This window comes from Microcebus murinus, chromosome 12, assembly GCF_040939455.1.
Source record: "Microcebus murinus isolate Inina chromosome 12, M.murinus_Inina_mat1.0, whole genome shotgun sequence".
Classification (NCBI taxonomy): Eukaryota; Metazoa; Chordata; class Mammalia; order Primates; family Cheirogaleidae; genus Microcebus; species Microcebus murinus.
In genome coordinates, this window is record NC_134115.1 from 45,293,118 (window position 1) to 45,314,636 (window position 21,519).

The following is a 21,519-nucleotide window of genomic DNA, read 5'->3' on the forward strand; positions in this document are numbered from 1 at the left end:
TGTGTGAAGAATTCATTTAATGTTAATCTTTAGCAATCTAGCTTTAATAACTTGTTAATTTGTATTTAGATGACTTTTTAACATTTACATTGTTATACATTAAACCCATGCATCTTCTCTAATTTATTAAATAAACACACACAAATACACTCTCTCTCATCATCATCATCATCTTTGGTGTTGGCTACAAATGACTTATACACCTTGTGAAGGATCATATCACACTTGTGAGTTACAGCACCATGAGTGAGATTCACTGTCATTTATACCACAATTTAGTCTGAAACACTTTGATCCTGCCTGTCTTCTGCTAGTATTTTTTTCAGTGACTCTCCATAGCCATATATTATAGCCAAGCCAACACATGAGGCCTTAGTCAGGTCTTCATCACTCAGCTCATCTGCCCCTGCCTGTCTCCAGTCGTGGCTCTCCCATCCTTGCTTGTACATTGCCCTGCCCACCTGCAGATTCCCTCCCCTCTACCTGTCCAGGCCCAGCAGGAATCCTCCCTCTTCTGCCATGATTCCTCTACTGTCCTACACCGAAGCCACATGGTGTTCAGGGGCAGGACGGCTCATTTAGCAATCGCACACCTCACCTCCCCAAGGCTCTTTCTCTTGACTTCTGAGTTAGACCAGAAGGTCAGTGAAGGCAGAGACCTCGTCTCAGTGACACCCCATAACACCTAGAGCAGGTCTGAGCAGAGCCTGGTGCTGGGAAGGCACCTGCCCCGTCTGCCCTTCTCATGGATTGAGCACTGGCTGCCTTTCCAGAACCACTGCTCTTTGGAATAAGAACAGCACTTACTCTGCGCCAAGCACAGCTCTCAACACTGTGCATGTTTAACTCACTTCATCCTCACTGATTCTACAGATGAGGAGCCTGCAGCACTGTGAGGTTAACATGAGTTTGAACTTTGAGGAGTAGAACTCCTGCTGCTGCTCTTGCACTTTGTCTCTCGATCCTCACAGCAACTTGGTGAAGAAACAGGCTCCGAGAGGTCGTGCTGGCTCCAGGTCATGTGGTTGGTAAATGCAAAAGGGGCCTGTGTGCTTCAACCCCATTCTCTTTCCACTCTGTGGTCCAGCTGCCCCAGGACTTCTTCACCATTTCCCAAAAAGTATTAAAGGGTGAGAATTCTGGTAACAGGCCTAAAATCAGCATTTCACATAAAACTCAGTATTTGTTGCCTCTATCCAGGACACTTAATCTGTGTGTCAGTTTCCTATCACCACTGTAAGAAATTACCACAAATTCAGTGGCTTAAAATAACACAAATGCACTGCCTTACTACTCTAGAGATCAGAAGTCCAAAATTAGTTTCACTGGGCTCAAATCAAGTTCTGGGGGCTCGAGGGGAGGATCTATTACCAGGCCTTCTCCAGCTTCTGGGGGCCACGTGCCTCTTCCACGTATGGGCCCCTCCCCCATCGTCCTCCAGCCACTGATCCTGTCCTTACATCCTCTCTGACTCCCACCCTCCTGCTTCCCTCTTACAAAGACCATCATCAAGTTTACCTGGATAATCCAGGATAATTTCCCCCTCTCAGGAGCCTTAATCACATCAGCAAAGTCCCTTTTCCTGTGTAAGGCAACATGCTCACAGGTTCCAGGGACTGAGATGTACATACCTTTGGGGACCATTATTCAGGCCATTACTGTCTGCTGATGGCACACTTGGTCTCTGCTAGCACAAGGTCCTTGAGACAGAGAAGCTGCCCCATCTGTTGCCACCTTGCCTCTGTCACCATCGGATACATCAATATCCCTTCAGTTGTTTTCATTCAAAAAAATCAAATTTTAAACAGGAGTAATAAAAAGAGAAAAAATGGTGCTGAAGGGTTAAACTGAGATGAATTAGTCCACTCTGAAACATATTTTCTATTTCTCTATATTGCATGTGTTTTATGTTCAGGATTGTGTCCACCCAACTGTACATTACATATTGCACACATCTGTGCAGAGACAGAAACAATCACCACAGCCCCTATATCTCCCCCTTGCTTAAAACTGTGATTATGTTGCCATTTCCCTATAAACCTTTTTTTATCAGGGTTACAATTCAAAATGCCTATAGTTTAGCTGTGTAAAAAGGCATACGAGAGAGGAGTCCCTGCTGGTGATGTAAGGAAAAAAAGAGAGAATTTTAATGATAACTATAAATGCTTAAGAATTAAAATTTTCATTTTCTAGGTTTAAACACACACACACACATGCAAGCACAGAAAAAAAATACTTTTGGTCTGAATTAGAGGGCTGAATTCTGGCAGAAAGAATCATTATAGTCATCAGTTTTGTTATATTTCATTGACTAAAATATAAATCTACATAAATTAGAGACCATATTTACTGAAAATTTTGTGTCCCAGGAAGGGAAAAAAAAAAGCTATTAGGATGTTTATCTCATTTTCAATAGTATATATTTCACAGAGAAATGGACACTTGATCCTATCTTTAAAGGCAATAATAAGTCCAGCAAAACAAAAGTCAAATTTCACATGCGCATTGTTCTTGTTTTTATTTCTTAGCAGAAAGCTCTTTGGTATAATTGCTCTGAATTTTGGTGGGTGTGCATCACATCATAAGAGAAATATTAAATCCAGAAGGTACATTGTACACCCCTTGTACTTCCAGGGTTAAGAAAGCTTGAGACTAGGTGAACAAGATAATTTCTAATCCACAAAATGGTTGAGGTAAAACTTATGTTCTCTTTTTAATAATCATGTTTAGTAAATGAGATTCCAGTTCTCATTTTGTTTGTTTGTTTGTTTTCCTCTGTGCTAATTCATCTTGGCTCAGTTATCACCTGTGTTATATACCAAGCCCTGCCTCCACCTGTCTTTAGGCCACCTCCTTTTCTTACATTGCTAAGTTACCTCAAGCTCCAAATGTATAACACCACACCTCATGCACCCCTACCTGCCACCCTGCCCTGGTAAACCTGGTCTTCCTTCCTTGCTCTTTGTCGTGTTGGTGACACCACCATCTATCTTGCTCCCTACCTAGAAACTTGAGCCATTCTCAGCCTCCTGTGTGCTTCAGACTAAGTCAACACCCATGTCCTGTTACTCTACTTCCTGTATCTCTCCCACTGCTCTCTTCCTTTCTAGTCCTTTCCCACTGCTTTGGTTCAAGTCCTCACCAAACCATGACTAACCAAACCATTACAAATAGCCTTTTACTTCCTCTCCCTGTGTTGTCTTCCCTAGCTCTCATCCAGTCTTTCCCAACCTGGTATTGATAGTTCCTTACTACAGGCTCTCTCTTGAGTCTTTAATATGCACTGAGAACCCCCCAATAGGGGTATAGGATACAGTGTCATATAGAAGCCCTCTATCCATGGCAACATCTATGAATACCTGACAGGGCAGTATTCTTTGCAATCCATTGGCTTATGCTTCCTGCAAATTGGATCGTGTTACCCCTACTTTGAAACCCCTATTAACACTCTGTGGTTTTAAGATGATGTTCAAAGGCCCTTCACCATCTGCCCCTCATCTGACATCTCAGTCTCATTTTTCATTCACTCTTCATCTTGAACCCTGTGTTCCACCATTCTCAGTGCTGCTCCAAGTTATTTGAACATGCCATGTTCCTCTACCCCCAGATGTGTACACACACGGTCAGACCCTGCCAGCACTCCTGGTCTCCTGGCCAAATGCTCAAATGTCATCTCCTCTGTAGAGCTTCCCCAATATTTCCATAGAGATTTAGTTGCAGTCTTTGTTGTATTCCTTCTTTCGTAAAACTGTGATCACGTTTTATAGTAAGTCCTTCTCCCTCACTCAACTGTAAAAACCTGAGGCTTAGTAACCATTTTTTATTCATCTTAAATCCTCAGCACCGAATATGGTGCCTGGCACTCAGTAAGTGCTCAATACACATTTGATGAAAGAATGAATGAGTGAAGGAAGAAATGAATGAAATGAGTTAGAAGCTGTAAGCAGAGATCATTATGTTAAAGCTGGAAAGTTGGCCTTAGAAACAAAACAGATACATCGCTTTGTGTTGGGTTCAATAATGTGACTTGAGGTAACAAGGAAATAAACTGAGTTCTCAGTAAATTAAACTACCAAGATGGAACCAAAAGTGTCAATACAGGCAGAATTTATTCATGTGCTGATCATAGGAATATCTTTAAAAATACAAGTCACTTGGGCCATTATAATTTTGTATAGAAACATAACTTTTAAGTGCTTTCCTTATTGTGTATTTCTAACTTTTCTTGTAAAAATAATGAACCCATGACCTTATATCATGAAACACATATGGCAGCTAGTATAAGCAATATAAATGCTATTTTGTTATTTATTTTGCTTATTGCATATATTTAAAAATAATAACCCTTACCAGAGATTTATTTCTTCATATCAGAGTATTATTTTAAATGATTATTCATAAAGGCAAACATTTTTTATTTAATTTTATTAAATTTCTCTTGCTGCTGCTCCTTTTTAAACATTTTCTTCTTTCTATCCTGCCTCTCACTTTAGAACTGTTGGCCTCACGAGATAATCACAGAATGTTCACAGAGTCATCACACATTTTGGAACCATTATTAATTTGAAATTTTATCTTCCACAATTTTTTTTAAATTGAGACAGGGTCTTGCTCTGTCACCCTGGCTGGAGTGCAGTGGTGTCATCATAGCTCACAGCAACCTTAAACTCCTGGGCTCAAGTGATCCTCCTGCCTCAGCCTCCTGAGTAGTTGGGACAGCAGGTGTGTGCCACCATGCCCGGCTAATTTTTCTATTCTTTGTAGAGTTGGGGTCTTGGTCTTCAGGCTGGTCTTAAACTCCTGACCTCAAGTGATCCTCCTGCCTTGGCCTCCCAGAGTGCTAGGATTACAGGCCTGAGCCACTGCACCCAGCCCATCTTCCACTATTTTTAAAAATTTCTAAAAATACCTCTTTATCAATATAAAAAACACTGAGGAAGATTTATGAGCAAACACAAGACAGCATCTAGGAGCAAAATCCCTGACAGTATTTACTGAGCTAGATGGCCGCCTCCCATACCTGGCGCGTCAGGGTGTCCAGCAGAGCACACAGTGTCACTGGCTGAAAGCCACTGCTGACTTACTGGGAAGCAGCTCCTGGCTAATGATAAAACAGCCTGAGAAAAGGTGGATGATCAGCCCATCAGCTGGATGCTTGTCTTACATCTTTTAAGCATCTGCTCTCGGGGCTCTTTTGTTCATCCAGTCATCAGCAAACATTTATGAAGTGCAAGCTCTTTGCCAGACACTACACTAGGCACTGGGGAATATAAAGACGAATAAATTCCCTTCGCTCAGAAGACTCATCATCCTGTGTGCATGCAGAGAGGCGGAGGGAAATATTAATAGCAGGCACTTAGACGAGGAGCCGTTCTAGAGAGAGAAGGTCCCTTCCAGGTCAGGAGGTAGTTAGAGGAGGCTTTAATGAAACAGTGGCCTTTGAGCTGGGCCTTCAAGGATGTCTTCAAAGTTTCTGGATGAACAGAGAGCTGACAGTCAGCGCTCACAGACTGAATGTGATCAGAGGCCTGAGCAGAGAAAGCATCTGTGTGCCCAGAAAAAGGCAAATTGTCCACTGGAGCTAAAGCACAGGCACGTGGCAGAGTGCCGAGGAATGTGGCTGGAAAGCTCAACGCAGGTCAGAGAGCGAGGCCCTTGTCATTGAGGACATTGTCACGAGTCTGGACTTTACCTTCTGGGCATTGAGAATCTCCTAAAAGCCTTACCTATGATTAAACTTCAAAACAACAAGTTTTTTGTTGTTTTTGTTTTGTTCTGTTTTTGTTTGTTTTTTGAACTTGTGACTGTTTTGTCATCATGTTGTTACAGACTTCTGTACACTGTCCCTCCAATCGGGTCTTATCTGCAAATTGACAACCCAGCTGTCTTATTTTAAGTCAGTGGTCACTCTGTAATATAATTTTATTACATCTTCACCTTCATCTCTTTGAAATAAGATAGATTATTTTCATCTACTTCCTCAATTTGAAAAAGAGAGAAAATGAACCTACATTTTTCCTTATTGCCGAATTTACTAAGATATTCTAAATAAGCAATTTGAATCTGAGAACTGTTCTTATTCAGCTACTTGTTTGCTTTGGAGCATTTATTCAAATTGTACAGAAGCCAACGTGCTTCATAAGATATTTAGGAAAAAAAATTGTAGCCATCAAGACCTGAAGGGCACTGTACTCATACAAATCTGACATCACCAGTAAAGTTTCTAAAATGTCAGTCACTAGGTAACAGAAATTTGAGAGCATGTTCTTTATACCTGATGAACTCAGTATTGAGGATTAACATTCACAGAAAGCACTGTTCTAGGCAGTGTGGGTACCAAATGAGTTGAAGTGAAATCCTTAATATCTTATTGAATTGCTACTAAATTAGAACTAAAATAAAAATTTGCTTCTCCAACAAATGAAAAGTCCAGAGAGTCACTGAAATGATCCACAAGGAAGCCAAAAGTCTTGAATCATTAGCTCTGAGACGATAGTTTTTTGTTTGTTTTTTTTTCTTAAAGCCGAAAGACACACTAGAAAAGCCCTTAGAAGAAACTGGAGCTGTGATGAGTAACAAGTGCTCTAGCTTTATGACCTAGCCTGGGAGCTATGTTCAAATGCAGCCTCTCAACTCAGAAATCAGAGTTTAGAGAGAGCACATTTCTAGAGTCACCAGAATATATATGATCTATTTTAGAGTTCTGGTCCCCAACCTGGATCATGGTCTGATTCCTGCCAGTCGGAGATGGTCACAAGAGGGGAGGCTAAGAATTGAGTTGCAAAGCACCACTTCTCTGCAAGGGTGACCAGGCTCTCTGCAGCCGTGGTACTTACCAGGCTTGGTGCCCTCATCACGAAGCAGCATTCTGACTACTAAGCAGAGAGGAGTTGCTACAACCACAAGGGAGAAAAGCTGAGTTTGGGTTTGTTCTCCAGCTCTGCACAGAGCATGGTGTTCGGTGGGAGCTCGGTAAATGCTGCACTCAATGGAAATACACCAGTTCTAGCCCCTGTGTGTCCTTGGTTGATTTACTTCACCTCTCTGAACCTCAGGTTCTTTTTCTATCAAGTGGGAATAAGATCTACTTCATAGAGTAATTTCACCTCTTTTGTTAGCCTTCGGTGGGTAAGGAATTGATCCTAGCCATAGAAAATACAGTTTTTTCCTAGGGGATTCAGTATGATTATTTTTATATCAAATTTTAAATGTAAAAGAAAGGTGGTTCACCCTGGTTTTGGATCATTTGAAAGACTCTATGATTAAAAGGCCTAACTAGACAAAGTTGATAGCTATTCTAACATCACTGTCACTAGCTCTGTGACCTCAGGCACTTCACACCTGCAAACAAATGGCATGTTTGCTGAGGTGGAAACTGGGTCACAGCAGCATTCTGACTGCACCCAAGGACACTGTGTCACCACTGTAACATTGTGGGCAAAAATCCCCATGGCAATTCTGAGTACGACCTACTGAGCACAGAGCACCCGAGTCCTGAGAGGGGCGAGACTGGACAGGAGCGGCTCCTTCAGTACAAACTCACAGGGCTTTGAAACCCCTGCCTGATTTCCCTGCAAGCCTGAGGGCAGCAAGTTAAAGACAAGAGGCTATTCCTGAAGAAAACTGTGTGCTCCCTAAAACTGTTTACAATAAATTACCTCCAGCACAGAGTAGAAAGTGGTTGATCTATTAGCTGGGGTTATACCTGACTGAAAGCTCTAGAAACCCGAAAACAACAATGGCTTAAAGAAGATAGAAAAACCCATGTGCAGCAGCTTTGCAGTCAGGAGGCCGGGCTTCTTCCCTCTTTGCTAATCGCAGTCCAAGGTGGAGCTTAAATTGCAGACACCGTGCTTGCACTCCAGCCAGCAGAGAGGAGCAGGAAAAGGGAAAGATGCCACACCCTCACTGTGCGCACTTCCCTGGAAAGGCACATAACCTTTCCATTTATATCTCACTGGCCAGCACTTCGTCAAATGGCCGTGTCTGCCTCAAGGGAGGTTGGCGAATGTCGCCTTCGTGTTGAAAAGGCCTGTGCCCACCTAAAAACTGGAGGCTTCTTTCCTCTGAAAAAGAGGGCTCAAACATTTGGAAATAGCCAACAGTCTGTGCGTTGGGGGGCCTCCCTCCCCCATCTAGCTGCTGGATTATAACTATTAAGTTACATGTAAACAATGTGTTTTATTGGGGTTCCTCTGAAAACCACTGACATGAGGCTATTTTTCTTGCAACCCAAATTTTACCAGCTCTGGCTCCCACTGTCCTAAGAAATCATCAATTTTGCGAGAAAAGTATTCAAGGGAGTTCTTCAGAAAACCAGGCCCTAAATCTAATGCCCGTCCAATGTGCTCGAATAAGTGCCTACACTTAGAGAAAGAACCGTCTTCTCTGCAAATTAATTTCTCCAGATTTATACCGATGGCAGGAGCTCTCGTTCATTCTGGAAGCAGCACAGATTATTTTCACTCGATCATAAATATGTTGAACACTCTATTTTACTAACCTTTTTAACCAGTTGTCTTGGAAGTCTGCAAATCATAGCTCAGAAGCAGCTTTCTAAGATTTAGAGGGCCCCGAAATTCCTGGATTCTCTAGTTAAATACCTGGGACTTAGCATGGAGGGTGTAAATCTTGCTAAAAATTTCATTTCAACGAGAGGAAACAAAATTCTTTGGGCTGATGCCCGGTTTTTCTTCTTTTTCTGTTTTTTTTTTCTTTGTTTGTTTGAATTTTTTTTTTTCACCAAACTGTTGGCCATCAAACAAACTACTTTCCTATGTCCCGTTGACTTTCTCTTCTTTCTTTCCTTCCTTCCCAGTGTTCCAGGACCTGTGGAGGGGGTGTTCAGAAACGTGAGGTTCTTTGCAAGCAGCGCATGGCTGATGGCAGCTTCCTGGAGCTCCCTGAGACCTTCTGTTCAGCCTCGAAACCGGCCTTCCAGCAAGCCTGCAAGAAAGATGACTGCCCCAGCGAGTGGCTTCTCTCAGACTGGACAGAGGTGTGTATGCTCCTCAGAAGGAGAGAATAAAAGAGGCGTAAGTAGGAAACGAAGGCACCCTAGACGTACACACAGAAAAGGCAAGAGAACAAAACAATCCTCCTAACATGATGGAACGGTATTTTTGTAACCATTTATACCGTAGCGTATCACTAGCTTTTAACTAGGCTGCAGGGACCCGAGACACACAGCCAGCCCTTGCCTAGCAGTTGGAAGCTTGGAATTGTACATGGGCTCTTGGTGGAACAAAACCAGGCCTCGTGCTGTTTTGGCCCAGGATTCTTTTCAGAACACTGGGTTCTTCTCCCTCTGTCTCCACACCACCCCCTCCTCCCGACTTCCCTGCACCTCCTACTCCCAGATGTCTCTAGTCTCTACTCAGGAAGGGCAAAGCCTCTCTAGTTCTTCTCTTCCAAGTTACTGGACAATAAAGGACATGATTTATTAAGGAAAGAAGGCCAAGGAAATCCTGCCTCTTTCCTGTTAGTTTCCTGGCTCTAAAACTTCAACAACTTCCCAGCAAGAGAACTCAATTTCCCTTGTTGCTGTGCACTTGGGGAGGTGACTGAATTAGCAGTCGCCATTCCTAACTTTACCTCGTAAGTTAGGAATATAGCTCTGATGAACCTATCGTTATCTAAATAATTCCTGGTCCAACACTGGCATAAACTAATTTGTTTACACCCAGCTTTAACTCATTTGTTTTCAGCCCCTACCACTTCTTTGAGTTGCCTTCAACTCCCCCAGCTCCGTTAGAAGTTACGTGGTGTGTGTCTTCCATAGAGAAATCCTCCCAAAACTATTGCCTCACAAGCAGATTTAGCCAAGAACACTAGGCCTGAAATGAAAATTTCTGTGTCAAAACCAAATTCAAAATCTTCCTTTTCTCATAAGCATTTGAATTGGCCTTTCTCGTATAATATACAACTCACCGTGGGAAGCTGCTCCTGGTTGAAATACATCACAGAGACACTTGCTTCCAGCGGGGAAAGCTGCCCGGGAAAATTAAGATGCCAGCTCTTTCAACATAGGTTCTTAGAATTCTTATTCTGTATGTTTTCAGCCCTTATAGAATTCCATCAGGTAGTGTCTGTGAAGGGCATTGCATCTGAGCGTTTACCTACCTTACCATAGCTTTTAGAATTTCACAGTAAAATTGCTTTTTATGGTATCTCACCCAAAATGTTTCAGAACATTTGGGGAATGATTATTTTTTCATATTTTAGGAAAAAAATTGATTTCAGCAGCATAAAAGATTAAAAGTAGATAGAATAAGCATGTGTACATACATACAAGTGTGTGTGTGCATGGACATATTAGTGACAGTTTTTCCGTGAGAATATTGATTTGGGCTGTGGCATGATATATGAAAAAAGCATAATAAAAATAGTGCAAAAGATAGTGCAGGAAAGAGCACAAATGTATTTGCCAAGTGGCTGTCGATGAAAACATTCTCCCAGTGGAGTATTGTAAAAGGAATTGCTCCCCTAAGTCTATAGATGATAGTCTGTCATGAGTGGCTGCTGAGGAAGGACTTGTATGTATTATAGTTGTCCTCCCATGTTCCCGGAGTTTGTGGCCTCTGGAGCAGATGGGACATAGAGAACTAAGGAAAAGTTCTTTTCTGCCTGCAGATTTGAAGGAGGGACCCTTATGATTAAGCACTAAGGAAAGAAGACTACTAAATTGAGGTCTCATTGTCCCATTAAGTAAAGCAGGCCTTCAGAACTGTATCACGTCTGGTTAAGAGTTCAGACTCAAAGGCAGTCAAGCCTGGATTCAAACCTTGACTCTTCCTACTGTTCGTATAACCTTGGGCTAATTAACCTTTCAAAGCCCTAGGTTGCTTATCGGTAAAATGGAGATATAATAATATCCACCACATAAGTGGGAAACTTAAATAATGCATATGAAGTGCTTTGTGCCTAGTACAAGTTAACCCATATTACTGTTAGGATTCTCTTCCATCTGTGCTCACTGACACGAGAAGGAAAGGAGGTAAAAAGAGGCACTCGCCTTGACTTGGCGCGACCCAGAGCCACAGCTAGATCTCCCACAGGTTTTCCTGGTCTTCCTAGGAGAAGGAAGTCACATTTTGGAAACTAAGAGTAGTTAGGTTCTGAGCTATCTGGGTTGATGAATGGAAATTCCAAATGTTGGGGAGGGTTAGGGATGGTGGGAAGTAAGCACTGAATCACTGCGATTAAACTTAAGCTGGTGCTGCATTGAAGTGCTCCAGGAGACGTTCAAAGGCTCCATGTTGGCCCTGTCCTCCACCGACCGTTCCCCTGGCCCTCTGGCTGAGAAGAAGCATGCATTCCACATCCCCCCCACGGCTCCCCCAGGAGAAAGGAAGACCTAGATGATCTATGGGTGTTTTCCATCCTCAGCTATCTGGACTCAATCTCATGGTTACTGCACAGAATCCCATAGAGACAGAATGAAGCCAAAGTTTTAGAAATTTCAAATAAATTTACTTGCAGATTCTATTCTGAAAGTAAGACCTCTCAAAAGGCCTTCTTTACTTTAAAAGAAATCCTTCAATCTCCTGATAGAGTTGGCTATTAAACATTTTAAATCCTATGTTTATGGAAGTTATTTCCTCCCCTTAAATATATAAAAGAAATTAAAGTCAGGGTAGTTAATTTTAGAGCTAGAAGGAGATTTAGAGGATTCTATAGCTTAATTGTTTTTTTTTAATTAAAGCCACAGAATCTTTATTAAATAAAATGTTACTATGAAGCCAAAAACCCCAAACAGATAACATCAGAGCTGTTTTGGTTGAAGTGTGGGTAGGGGTCTCAAATTATGAGTGGCTGGGTCTTCCCAATACCTGGGAAGCCCCTGAATCACTTCCTCAACACAGTTATGGAACACAGTTTGAAAATCTCTGTTCTAGCTTAGCTTCTCTATTTCAGAGATGTGGAAATTGAAACTAGAGAAAAAGAGCTAGACTTTACCAAAGTCCAAACCTGACCTTCTGACCAGCAGCAGTCTAACTATTTTTTTGGTTTCTACTTAGCAGCCCTAAAATGACCACACTTTAAAATTTTTCAGGCTTCTTACCTCCATCCCATATGATCCTTGGATGTGGTGCTGTGGAATCTGCAACCCACAATTGTCAGGCAATAAAAGCAACAGATTGGATTCTCATCCTCATCTTTTGCATCTTAAAATTCTTTCAGGGTGGTGTATATCACAGCACATCACACAGAATAGTGTCATTTCAGTGCCTTAGCATATAAAACTTGAAAATATAAGGTAATATTTTGGGGTATTTTTACTGTCACTTTTCAAGTTAACGTGGCACACTGCCATGACCCTCGTTCAGGCCTTTATCATCTCAAGCCTGGACTACTGTGGCAGCCTCCTTCACTGCCTCTCATCCATCTCCTGCTCCCATCCTCTCTCTGCACACTGCTGCCAGATTAACCTTCTCAGAACACCTCTTTCATCATGTCACTCCCCTCTTTAGTGGCTTCCCATTGCCATGTGGACCAGTTCCAAGCCTCTTGTCTGAAAATTAAAGGTCTGCAAAGTCTGGCCCCAAACTACCTCTGAAGCTCCTGATACTCTCAACTTAGTCTCTCTATTCATTAAAATTGGTTTGGTTCTGCCCTAAAGCCTATCTCGGACTTCTCCACTGAAGCCTTCTATCTTTGTTCTGGAAATTTCCCTGCCTCATAGCTTATCCCTGTTTCTCTGTACTTACCCAGACTCCACCCATCTTTAAAATCTGAGGAAATCCTTAGTGTACCATAAGCATTCAATAATTTTTTAGCATTAATTTTCTAATATTTGTCTTTTATATTTTTCTAAATTCTTCAATTACTATTTAATTCTGTAAATAGCTTTACTGAAGTATAATTTACAGATTATAAAATTCAACTTTAGCATAATGTTTTTAAGGTTTATCCATGTAAGAACTACATTCCTTTTTATGGCTGAATAATATTCCATTGTATAATACATGTAAGGGTATGAGCTGGTACACATAGGCTTTGAGAAAGATATCTCCAGACAAAGATTAGGATAGAAAGAAGTTTATTTACTTATTCCTCGGCAGGAAAGGGGCCAACACAGAAGTGAAGAAGGTAGAGAATGTTGGCAAAGAATCAGGTACTCAGTCTTTTATTTAGGGGATGAAGAAGATTTATGTCTATAGCCAAATTAACAGGGTACTTCTGCATCCGCTCAGCTCCTCCTTCTGAGCAGCAGACTGATAACAGAAGCGGCAGGATGTCAGAGTCCAAGAGATGGCTTCCCCACCTTTCCTTGGGATTATCCTCTGCCTTCGAGATATGGCTGAGGCCTGAAGTTCACACCCTGCTGTTTGCTCAGGAGCTCTCCAGACTATAAAAAACCAGATTCTCAAAGGCTGTTTTGAAAGAGAAAGATGTACATCTCTTTTCCATCTACTCAGCTGTTTTTAGAAATTGCGTGAAACAGAACTCCTGTGGGGTGCCTGTTAGCAAAAGAACTCACAGGATTGATCTTTAACTGTTACTAGGAAATTGCAGGATCAAATAGCTTCCTGTTCATTTTTCAAGGCTGCCCTTTCAGCACAGATACACTATGTTTTATTTATCCACTTAACAATTGATAGGCATTGGGTTGTTTCCACTTTTTGGCTATCACGAATAATGCTGCTATGAACATTTGCATACAAGTCTTTTGTGTGGATGTATGTTTTTGTTTCTCTTGGGTAGATATCTCGGAGTAAAATTGCTAAGTCATATGATAAATTTACGTTTAACTTTTTAAGAAGTCACCAAACTATTTTCCAAGGCGGCTGTGTCATTTTACATTCCCATCAGCAATACCTGAGGTTTCTAATTTTTTCACATCCTCGCCAACACTTGTTATTGTCTGTCTTTTTTGATTATGGCCATTCTAGTGGATAGAAACAAGAATCTCATTGTGATTTTGATTTAATTTCCCTAATATATTATTTCATTTTAATCATTTGTATTTTTCCCCTCATGAATAACAGCTCCTTGAGGTTAGGAATCTCACACATCTTTTCTCCATAACATCTAGCACCCTACCTCAGACAAAGTAGATTCATAAAAACTACCTAATGCTTGACATTAAATATTATTTATTCATGAAGGAAAGAGAAAGGAATTAGCATTAATTGCCATTTCTGTATATGGCATTTAAAATATATTATCTCACTTAATTCCCTGGCTTGCAAAATAAGCATAAGAAGTAGTAACAGAGTTTATGTAACTTGTCAAGTAGTAAAATATTGAGGTGGGATTTGAACACGGCACTCTGTAACTCTAAAGCTTGGGCCATATACGTAAAAACAGGTCAAATATCTATAGGAAACCTCAGAGTAGAAAATCTTAGTGTGGAATGTAGCTACAAGATGGACATGTCTTCCACATTGTTACATCATAATTAATATTTCTCTTTCTCTCTCAGTTGCTTTTCCAAGCAACTTCTCTCATGTTTTGATGAATTTGAGAGTCCATACAAAAAGCCCACTAGCTTCTAGTTTCCTAAATGTACATGCATTTGGCCTTTCTTTCCCCACCAGTGTTCCACAAGCTGTGGGGAGGGAACCCAGACTCGAAGTGCCATTTGCAGGAAAGTGCTGAAAACTGGAGTCTCCACGGTTGTCAATTCCAGCCTGTGCCCGCCCCTGCCTTTCTCTTCCTCCATCAGGCCCTGCATGCTGGCAACCTGTGCAAGTGAGTATGTCAAGGCTGTGGGCTGGGGAGCTGGAACCCACACAGCAGCAGCCATAGCCACTAAGCTGTTGCCTTCCTGAAACCCAAGACCAGTGGGAGAGGGTGAGACAGTAAAGCCACAGGGAGGGCTGCAGCCCAGAGAGCTCAGCTGGAGACGGAAAAGGAATCTTAATTACACGTGGCCAGGCTGAATTCTCTTCTCCACTGGAAAAACAGTTTGCAGGGGGTAGAGCAAAGTTCACTCGGTGGCATACAGAGATCTGGAAGCTGGAGGCAGTATATTACTAATGAAGTCTAATGTTATCCACTCTGGGGTTTTAAACGACTCTAAACAGATTTGTTCTGTTTAATATTAATCCCTAGAGCTCTAACACTTCTGGGCTCTCCTCACCGTGTACATTAGGGCTCTGGTGTTTGCAGGACCCAAAAGGTAAACATTTAAAGGAAGACATTCTCCTTCCCTTTGTCCTCTGCGTTTTTTTTATGATGCCGGTTTCTTTTTGCAAACACTTTTAATGAGAGGAACTGCCTTTCCTGTGGGCTCCTCCTCTATCTAGAACCCTGCATCTCAGCTGCTAGGAGCAGAAAAACCCAGCAAGGTGCTATTCAGGTTGCCTCCTGCACCTCATTAGTTCTCCAGTCTTGACTGTGGTGTCAGCTTGATGGTCCGCAGCTGGGAGCTAGTTCCTCCTGTGAAATGTAGGCGGTTAATTGTCCCTGGCCAGAGTAAACCTAATGAGCACTTTCCCCCTTCTATCTCACATCGCCCCATCTCCCGTTTCGCTTCTCCTCCTCGGTGGTTGCATCTCGCCCTCGTTTTCCTCTACTCGCCCTTTTTCCTCGTGTGCCCACCCGGCTTCCCGCTGGTCGCAGGGCCCGGGCGGCCGTCCACCAAGCACAGCCCCCACATCGCCGTGGTGCGGAAGGTCTACATCCAGACGAGCAGGCAGAAGAAGCTGCACTTCGTGGTGGGGGGATTCGCGTACCTGCTCCCCAAGACGGCGGTGGTGCTGCGGTGCCCCACGCGCCGGTTCCGCAAGCCGCTCATCACCTGGGAGAAGGACGGCCAGCACCTGGTCAGCTCCGCGCACGTCACCGTGGCGCCCTTCGGCTACCTGAAGATCCACCGCCTCAAGCCCTCGGACGCGGGCGTCTACACCTGCTCTGCCGGCCCTGCGCGGGAGCAGTTCGTGATTAAGCTCATGGGCGGCAACCGCAAGCTCGTGGCCCGGCCCTTAAGCCCGAGGAGCGAGGAGGAGGCCCTGGCGGCCAGGAAGGCCGGCCCGAAGGAGGCCCTGCAGGCGCACAAGCACCAGAACGGCATCTTCGCCAACGGCAGCAAGGCGGAGAAGCGGGGCCTCGCAGGGGACCCGGGGAGCCGCTACGACGACCTCGTCTCCCGCCTGCTGGAGCAGGGGGGCTGGCCCGGCGAGCTGCTGGCCTCCTGGGAGGTGCAGGACTCCACCGAGAGGAACGCGTCCTCGGAGGAGGACCCGAGCGCCGAGCAGGCCCTCCTGCACCTGCCTTTCACCATGGTGGCCGAGCAGAGGCGCCTGGACGACATCCTCAGGAACCTCTCCCAGCAGCCCGAGGAGCTTCGCGACCTCTACAGCAAGCACCTGGTGGCCCAGCTGGCCCAGGAGATCTTCCGCAGCCACCTCGAGCACCAGGACACGCTCCTCAAGCCCTCGGAGCGGAGGACTGCCCCCGTGGCCATCCCCCCTCACAAGCACGTGTCTGGCTTCAGCTCCCTGCGGACCTCCTCGGCTGGGGAGGCCGGGGGCGGCTCTCGCCGGCCACACCGCAAGCCCACCATCTTGCGGAAGATCTCGGCTGCCCAGCAGCTCTCGGCCTCTGAGGTGGTCACCCACCTTGGGCAGACGGTGGCCCTGGCCAGCGGGACGCTGAGTGTGCTTCTCCACTGTGAGGCCGTAGGCCACCCGAGGCCGACCATCAGCTGGGCCAGGAATGGAGAGGAGGTTCAGTTCGGTGACAGGTGAGCCTTGCAGTGACCTGGTCTAGGACGGGATGGAAGGGAGGCAGGGGACCACATCTGGCCCAAGTCACACTATTCACACATCCATGAAGGTGTTTACAAAGGCAGGGCTTAGAGCGCTGGGCCTCGGGGATCACATCCTGGGTTTCAGGTCCTCACCCAGCACTGATAGAAGGTTGGAGCAAAACAAGGTATTTAATTTCTCTAAACCGTATGTTCTTATCTTTATAAGGGAATAACAATACTGCCTACCCACTCCCATCCCCATAGGATCCCAAAAATGAATGAGATACTCTCTGGGTAACTTTGAACTTCTGGCAGAAAGACATCATTCCAAGCCAAGGCTTTATTATGTTACTTGCTCTGTGAGATGAACCATTGAAAAGCTTCAGCACCAGGACACTGTGTGTGTGGTCCCCAGGGCTGGAGAGAGAATACAGCCAGCACCTGCTGTTCCCTGTGGGTGAGCCCATCCTCTGTCTGGGCTGGACAAGGCTGTTTGTTCCAGAAGGCTTTTATTCCTAGACCTGTGATTAATTATCCTAATATCTCTTGAAGTCTGTTTTGATGTGTCATTATCAGGATGACAGCATGTATCATTTACTGGTCTCCTTGGGCCATCGCCCAAAGTCAATAGTGGTAGTGGAAGTAATAATGTTTTTTGACTACTACTTAAGTACCAAGCACTGTACATCAAGAAAGTGTACTACACTTTCTATGTATATCGTCCTTTTTAATTTTTACAATGACTCTGACAACAACAGTGATAGTTGGTATTGAGTAGTGACTATCTGCCAGGCAAGCATAAGCTCTTTATGTGTTTTACTCACTGACTAGAAATGGATAGGGTTTTTACCCACACTTTACAGAAAAGGAAGCACATAAAGCAAATAACTTGCTAATAGCCATATTTATTAGGTGGCAGAGCCAAGATACATGACAAAATTAAGGTAGGTAGTCATCTAAAGACTCATAGAATCATGGTCCTCAAGTCTAGATTACTTATTTTAACCTATTGCCTATTGTCACTAATATTGTCTGTCAGCCTTGGTACTTACAGACCAAATAGCTATAATAACAATACTAAAGTATTTCTTCTGTGTGCTCTTCCCAGATGCCCAACATGGTACTCAGTGCTTTAAAGGTATTACTGGGTTTAATCTTCCCCTAAATCCCTAGGTACACTTAGGTACTATTGTCACCACATCTTAGCTAGAAGCTGAGGCACAGGTGTCAAGCCTATACAGAAATGCTGGAGACAGTCTGAATGTAGGCAGCACATCCTGGCAGCCTGTGTGCTTAACTTCTCTTCTTGTTTGATCGCCTTAACTGTCGTGATCTGTGTAGTTTTTCCCAAAAATCTTTATAATGTGGTTTGTAAAGATTGTAGTCAACACCCCTGAGGGCCCTGATTGGCAGCTCCTGTGTCAGGCCCCCCAGGAAGATGGAAAAGGGAATTAACATCATCTTACTTCCTCCTAAAAAGCTATGGAAGAAGACAGGGCAATGCCAAGGGGGTCATCAGGACTCTGTTCTGCCTTTGACTGTAGGGAGAACCTTGAGTTTCTAGCTTAATTCAGAGGTCCTGACAGTTTCTTTGAGTGTTAGAGACTTTTTATGAAATCCAAGGATCACAGCCCACCTGTGTCACCTGGTGACTATAGGAATTATGTGGAAGGAGCTACACAGGATTGAGAGGTTCAGACTGATCATGCCAAGGCCCTTCACTTTTCGTGGCCTTAGTATCATCATTTCAAAAGTAAAAGTGTTGTACCAGATCATCTCTGAAGTCCCTCCTGCCTCCTTCACTTATTTATAGAAAGCCACAGGAGGTTAACACCCCTATGTTGACGGGGAGAGCCTTGACCACAGTAATCTCAGAAGTTGTGGCACAAGTTGTTTCTGAGTATTCCACCAACAGGGGTTTAGTGATGACATGAGTTTGAGAAGTGCTCACTCAAAGCTAAACAGATGTATTTATAGCTGGATTTTATGTCTGTTTTTTAATATAGCACTTGATTTTTATTATAAAAGTAATAAAAGACTATAAAACAATTCACATAATATTAAATCTATAAAAAGTGCAAGTCTCCCTCCTCCCCCCCAGTCCTATTCCCCAGAGGCTATCACTGTTTATAATTTTAGACATCTTTTTAGAATTTTTATATATTTTATTGTATTACATAAAAAACATATATGCACCCATAGGATTTGGGCTTTTTAAATGGGATATTTAGTCATGTTCAGAAATTTCACTTGGTTTTTACTTAACATGGCTAAGGGACGTTTTCATAATAGTATGTAGAGATCTATATCATCTTTTTAAACAGCTGATTACTATTCCTGAATTCATTTAGCTGTCCCCCAACTGAAAATTATTTTGTTTTTTTTTAAACTCTTAAGCATTTCAATGTGTGTGGACAATATGATAAATATTATAGTATGCAGTGTTTTCAAAGTACTCCTTTGATCACTGAACAATTTTTTGGTTTAGTAATCTCAGGGACACCAATAATTGAAATAGCACTTAGGAAATGCTACTTTAGCCTTTTAATTTTCACTTTACTGGGCTTTGAGTATCTTAAGACACTCAAATGGCTTTAAGATGGAGAAGGTTCAGTGGAATCTTGCTAGAAAGAGACAGGGCAGCTTGGTGCTGAGGATAGTAAAGGTATTGGGCCTAGGACAACAGAGAGCAAGTCCTAGGTCCTCCATCCTCCAGGACATTGGTTGGGGGACAGGGGATTGCATAAAAAGGAAGGCACCTGAGGGGGCATGGACAGTTTTGCCACCATTGAAATTTTTTTCCTAGCTCTAGCCCTGGGCAAGACTTTTCAGTGCAAGTAAATGGCATGTGACAGGAAAAAACAAGAGATTTCCATTTCTGATCTTTGACTTTATAATTTTTCCTTTTTACTTTGCTGGCCAGTATGAAATATGGCTGAAGCTTAGTTTTCTATACAGTTTTTCAAGTTCTGTTTGAGAAAAGGGGGTGAATGTATCTGTACAGAGCACGCAGAAGGCACAGAGCTGCCATTGGGACTGGTTTGCTGTGAGCTGTTGGTGACCTCTCTTCTGTGCTGGGTTTCATTGCCTGTCATCGTTACTGTGTCTGGTAGCAACTCAGAAATGCTCATTTCTGAATCGCTGAAATGCACATTGTCCCAGTTCAGTTAGTCTGTTTTTGCTTAGCGCCCAAATCCACTTTTCGGAGAGTCCACAAGATTCAGCTGCCTGTTATTCTGTGGGACTTTGCAACTTATTAAAGTATACTCCAAATAGCCTAAGCAAGCAAGATAGGTCAAGGTAGAAAAAAGTGACTTTGAGAAGTCTATCACTTCTTTAGCTTTCTCGGCCTTTTGGCTAAGATCAAGAGTAAAAGAACACCCTCTCATCATTATCTAGCCCTTTAACTCAGCTATTTTATTTAGAGAATTTTATGATCATGTGATGTCTTATACATTTATTTGTTGACTGCCTATTCATAAGGGTAAAGACTTACCTTGCTGCTGTAGCCCCAGTACTGAGAGTAGTAACTAGCACCATACAGGTACTGAGAATAATAGTGAATGGATGAATGGAGCAAGACAATAAACACAGAAAAGTAAGCAAGAAAAATATCACATGGTGACAAGTGTTGAGCAGAAAATTAAAATAGATGTGACAGAGTGATTTGGTGACCACTTTAGATGGGTACTCTGAGGAGGTTACACGTAAGCCAAGGTTTGCATTATACCCAGTGTCCAGTGCTGTGACGTTAGGAGGAAGAGCATCCCTGGACAAGGGAACAGCAGTGCAAAAGCCCTAACGTGAAAATGACTTTCATGTATTGAAGGAACCCCACAAAAGTTCATTTGGCTGGAGTGTGGTAGGCAAAATGTAGAGGTTGTATGGGAGGAGGTCGTGAGGGTGACCAGAGACTGTGGGAAGGCGTTCAAGTTTGAGTCTGAGTACCACTGGAAGATTTGAGAAGAAAGTGACATGATCTAATCTGCATTTTATAGATTCACCTGTGGTATGTGAATTGTAGAGGTACATGAGTGGAAGCTGGGGGCTGATAAGGGACCATTGCAGTAGCCCCTACAATGCCATCAATATTTACTGGGTATTAGGTACAGTAAGATGATAAGTAAGGCAAGGACACTGCTCTCTAGAAACTAAGAAAGGGTATAGGATAAAATAACTTGAGGCCCTAGTTTGTATACAATGCCAACTGGCAGAATACCTGTCTTTAAACTTGTAAACTTGTAAGTGAATGGGGGGGGGGGGTTTCTCAAATTCATTGTATATAATTACCAAAATCATCTTAGAGTGCAGAGTCCCGCATCCTCCCCATGCCCAGAAATTCTTTCCTATAGTAGGAACCCTTAATTTTCATTTAAATAAGCACCACAGATCACTCTGAAGCCAGAGGTTCAAGGACCACCTTTAGGAAGCACTGAGAAAAGAAAAGAAGATGGTGAACCTCAAACAAGAATTATACTCTTGCTATTAGTTCAGCCAGAAGATTTGGCGGAGATAGGCAGAAGTCCATGTTAAAATGACACTTAGAAATTATGGGGTTCATTTTTCCAAGCACTCTACTGTCCTCCTGCCTTCTCTCCCACCAGCCCACGTTCTTGCTTCTGGGCGGTATTTCCTGCATACTATGCCTTGGATTTTCAGAGCTCAGGCTGTGTAAAGCAAGTGCCTGTGAGTGAAGGAAACAGACACAAGGGAAGGTAACAGACTCCAAATCTGCTGCCAGTGTTCTGGAAAAGTTCTGAACTGGCTAGAGGTTAAAATAACTAAGTGTAGCCACCTGGTTCAGCCTGAGAACAAAGAAG

The 21,519-nt window shown here is 43.2% G+C and overlaps 1 protein-coding gene across 3 annotated transcripts in view; it reads left to right on the forward strand.

The window, feature by feature from the left end:
• The window catches only part of ADAMTSL1 (ADAMTS like 1), an 856,830-nt gene that overhangs the window by 735,411 nt on the left and 99,900 nt on the right, over nt 1-21,519 (forward strand). For all 3 annotated transcript variants that reach the window (XM_012769704.2, XM_012769705.2, XM_012769706.3), the window contains 3 exons: nt 8,819-8,998; nt 14,544-14,697; nt 15,571-16,693. In XM_012769704.2, coding sequence (XP_012625158.2) covers nt 8,819-8,998; nt 14,544-14,697; nt 15,571-16,693 — 1,457 coding nt within the window. The remainder of the gene's footprint in view (nt 1-8,818; nt 8,999-14,543; nt 14,698-15,570; nt 16,694-21,519) is intronic.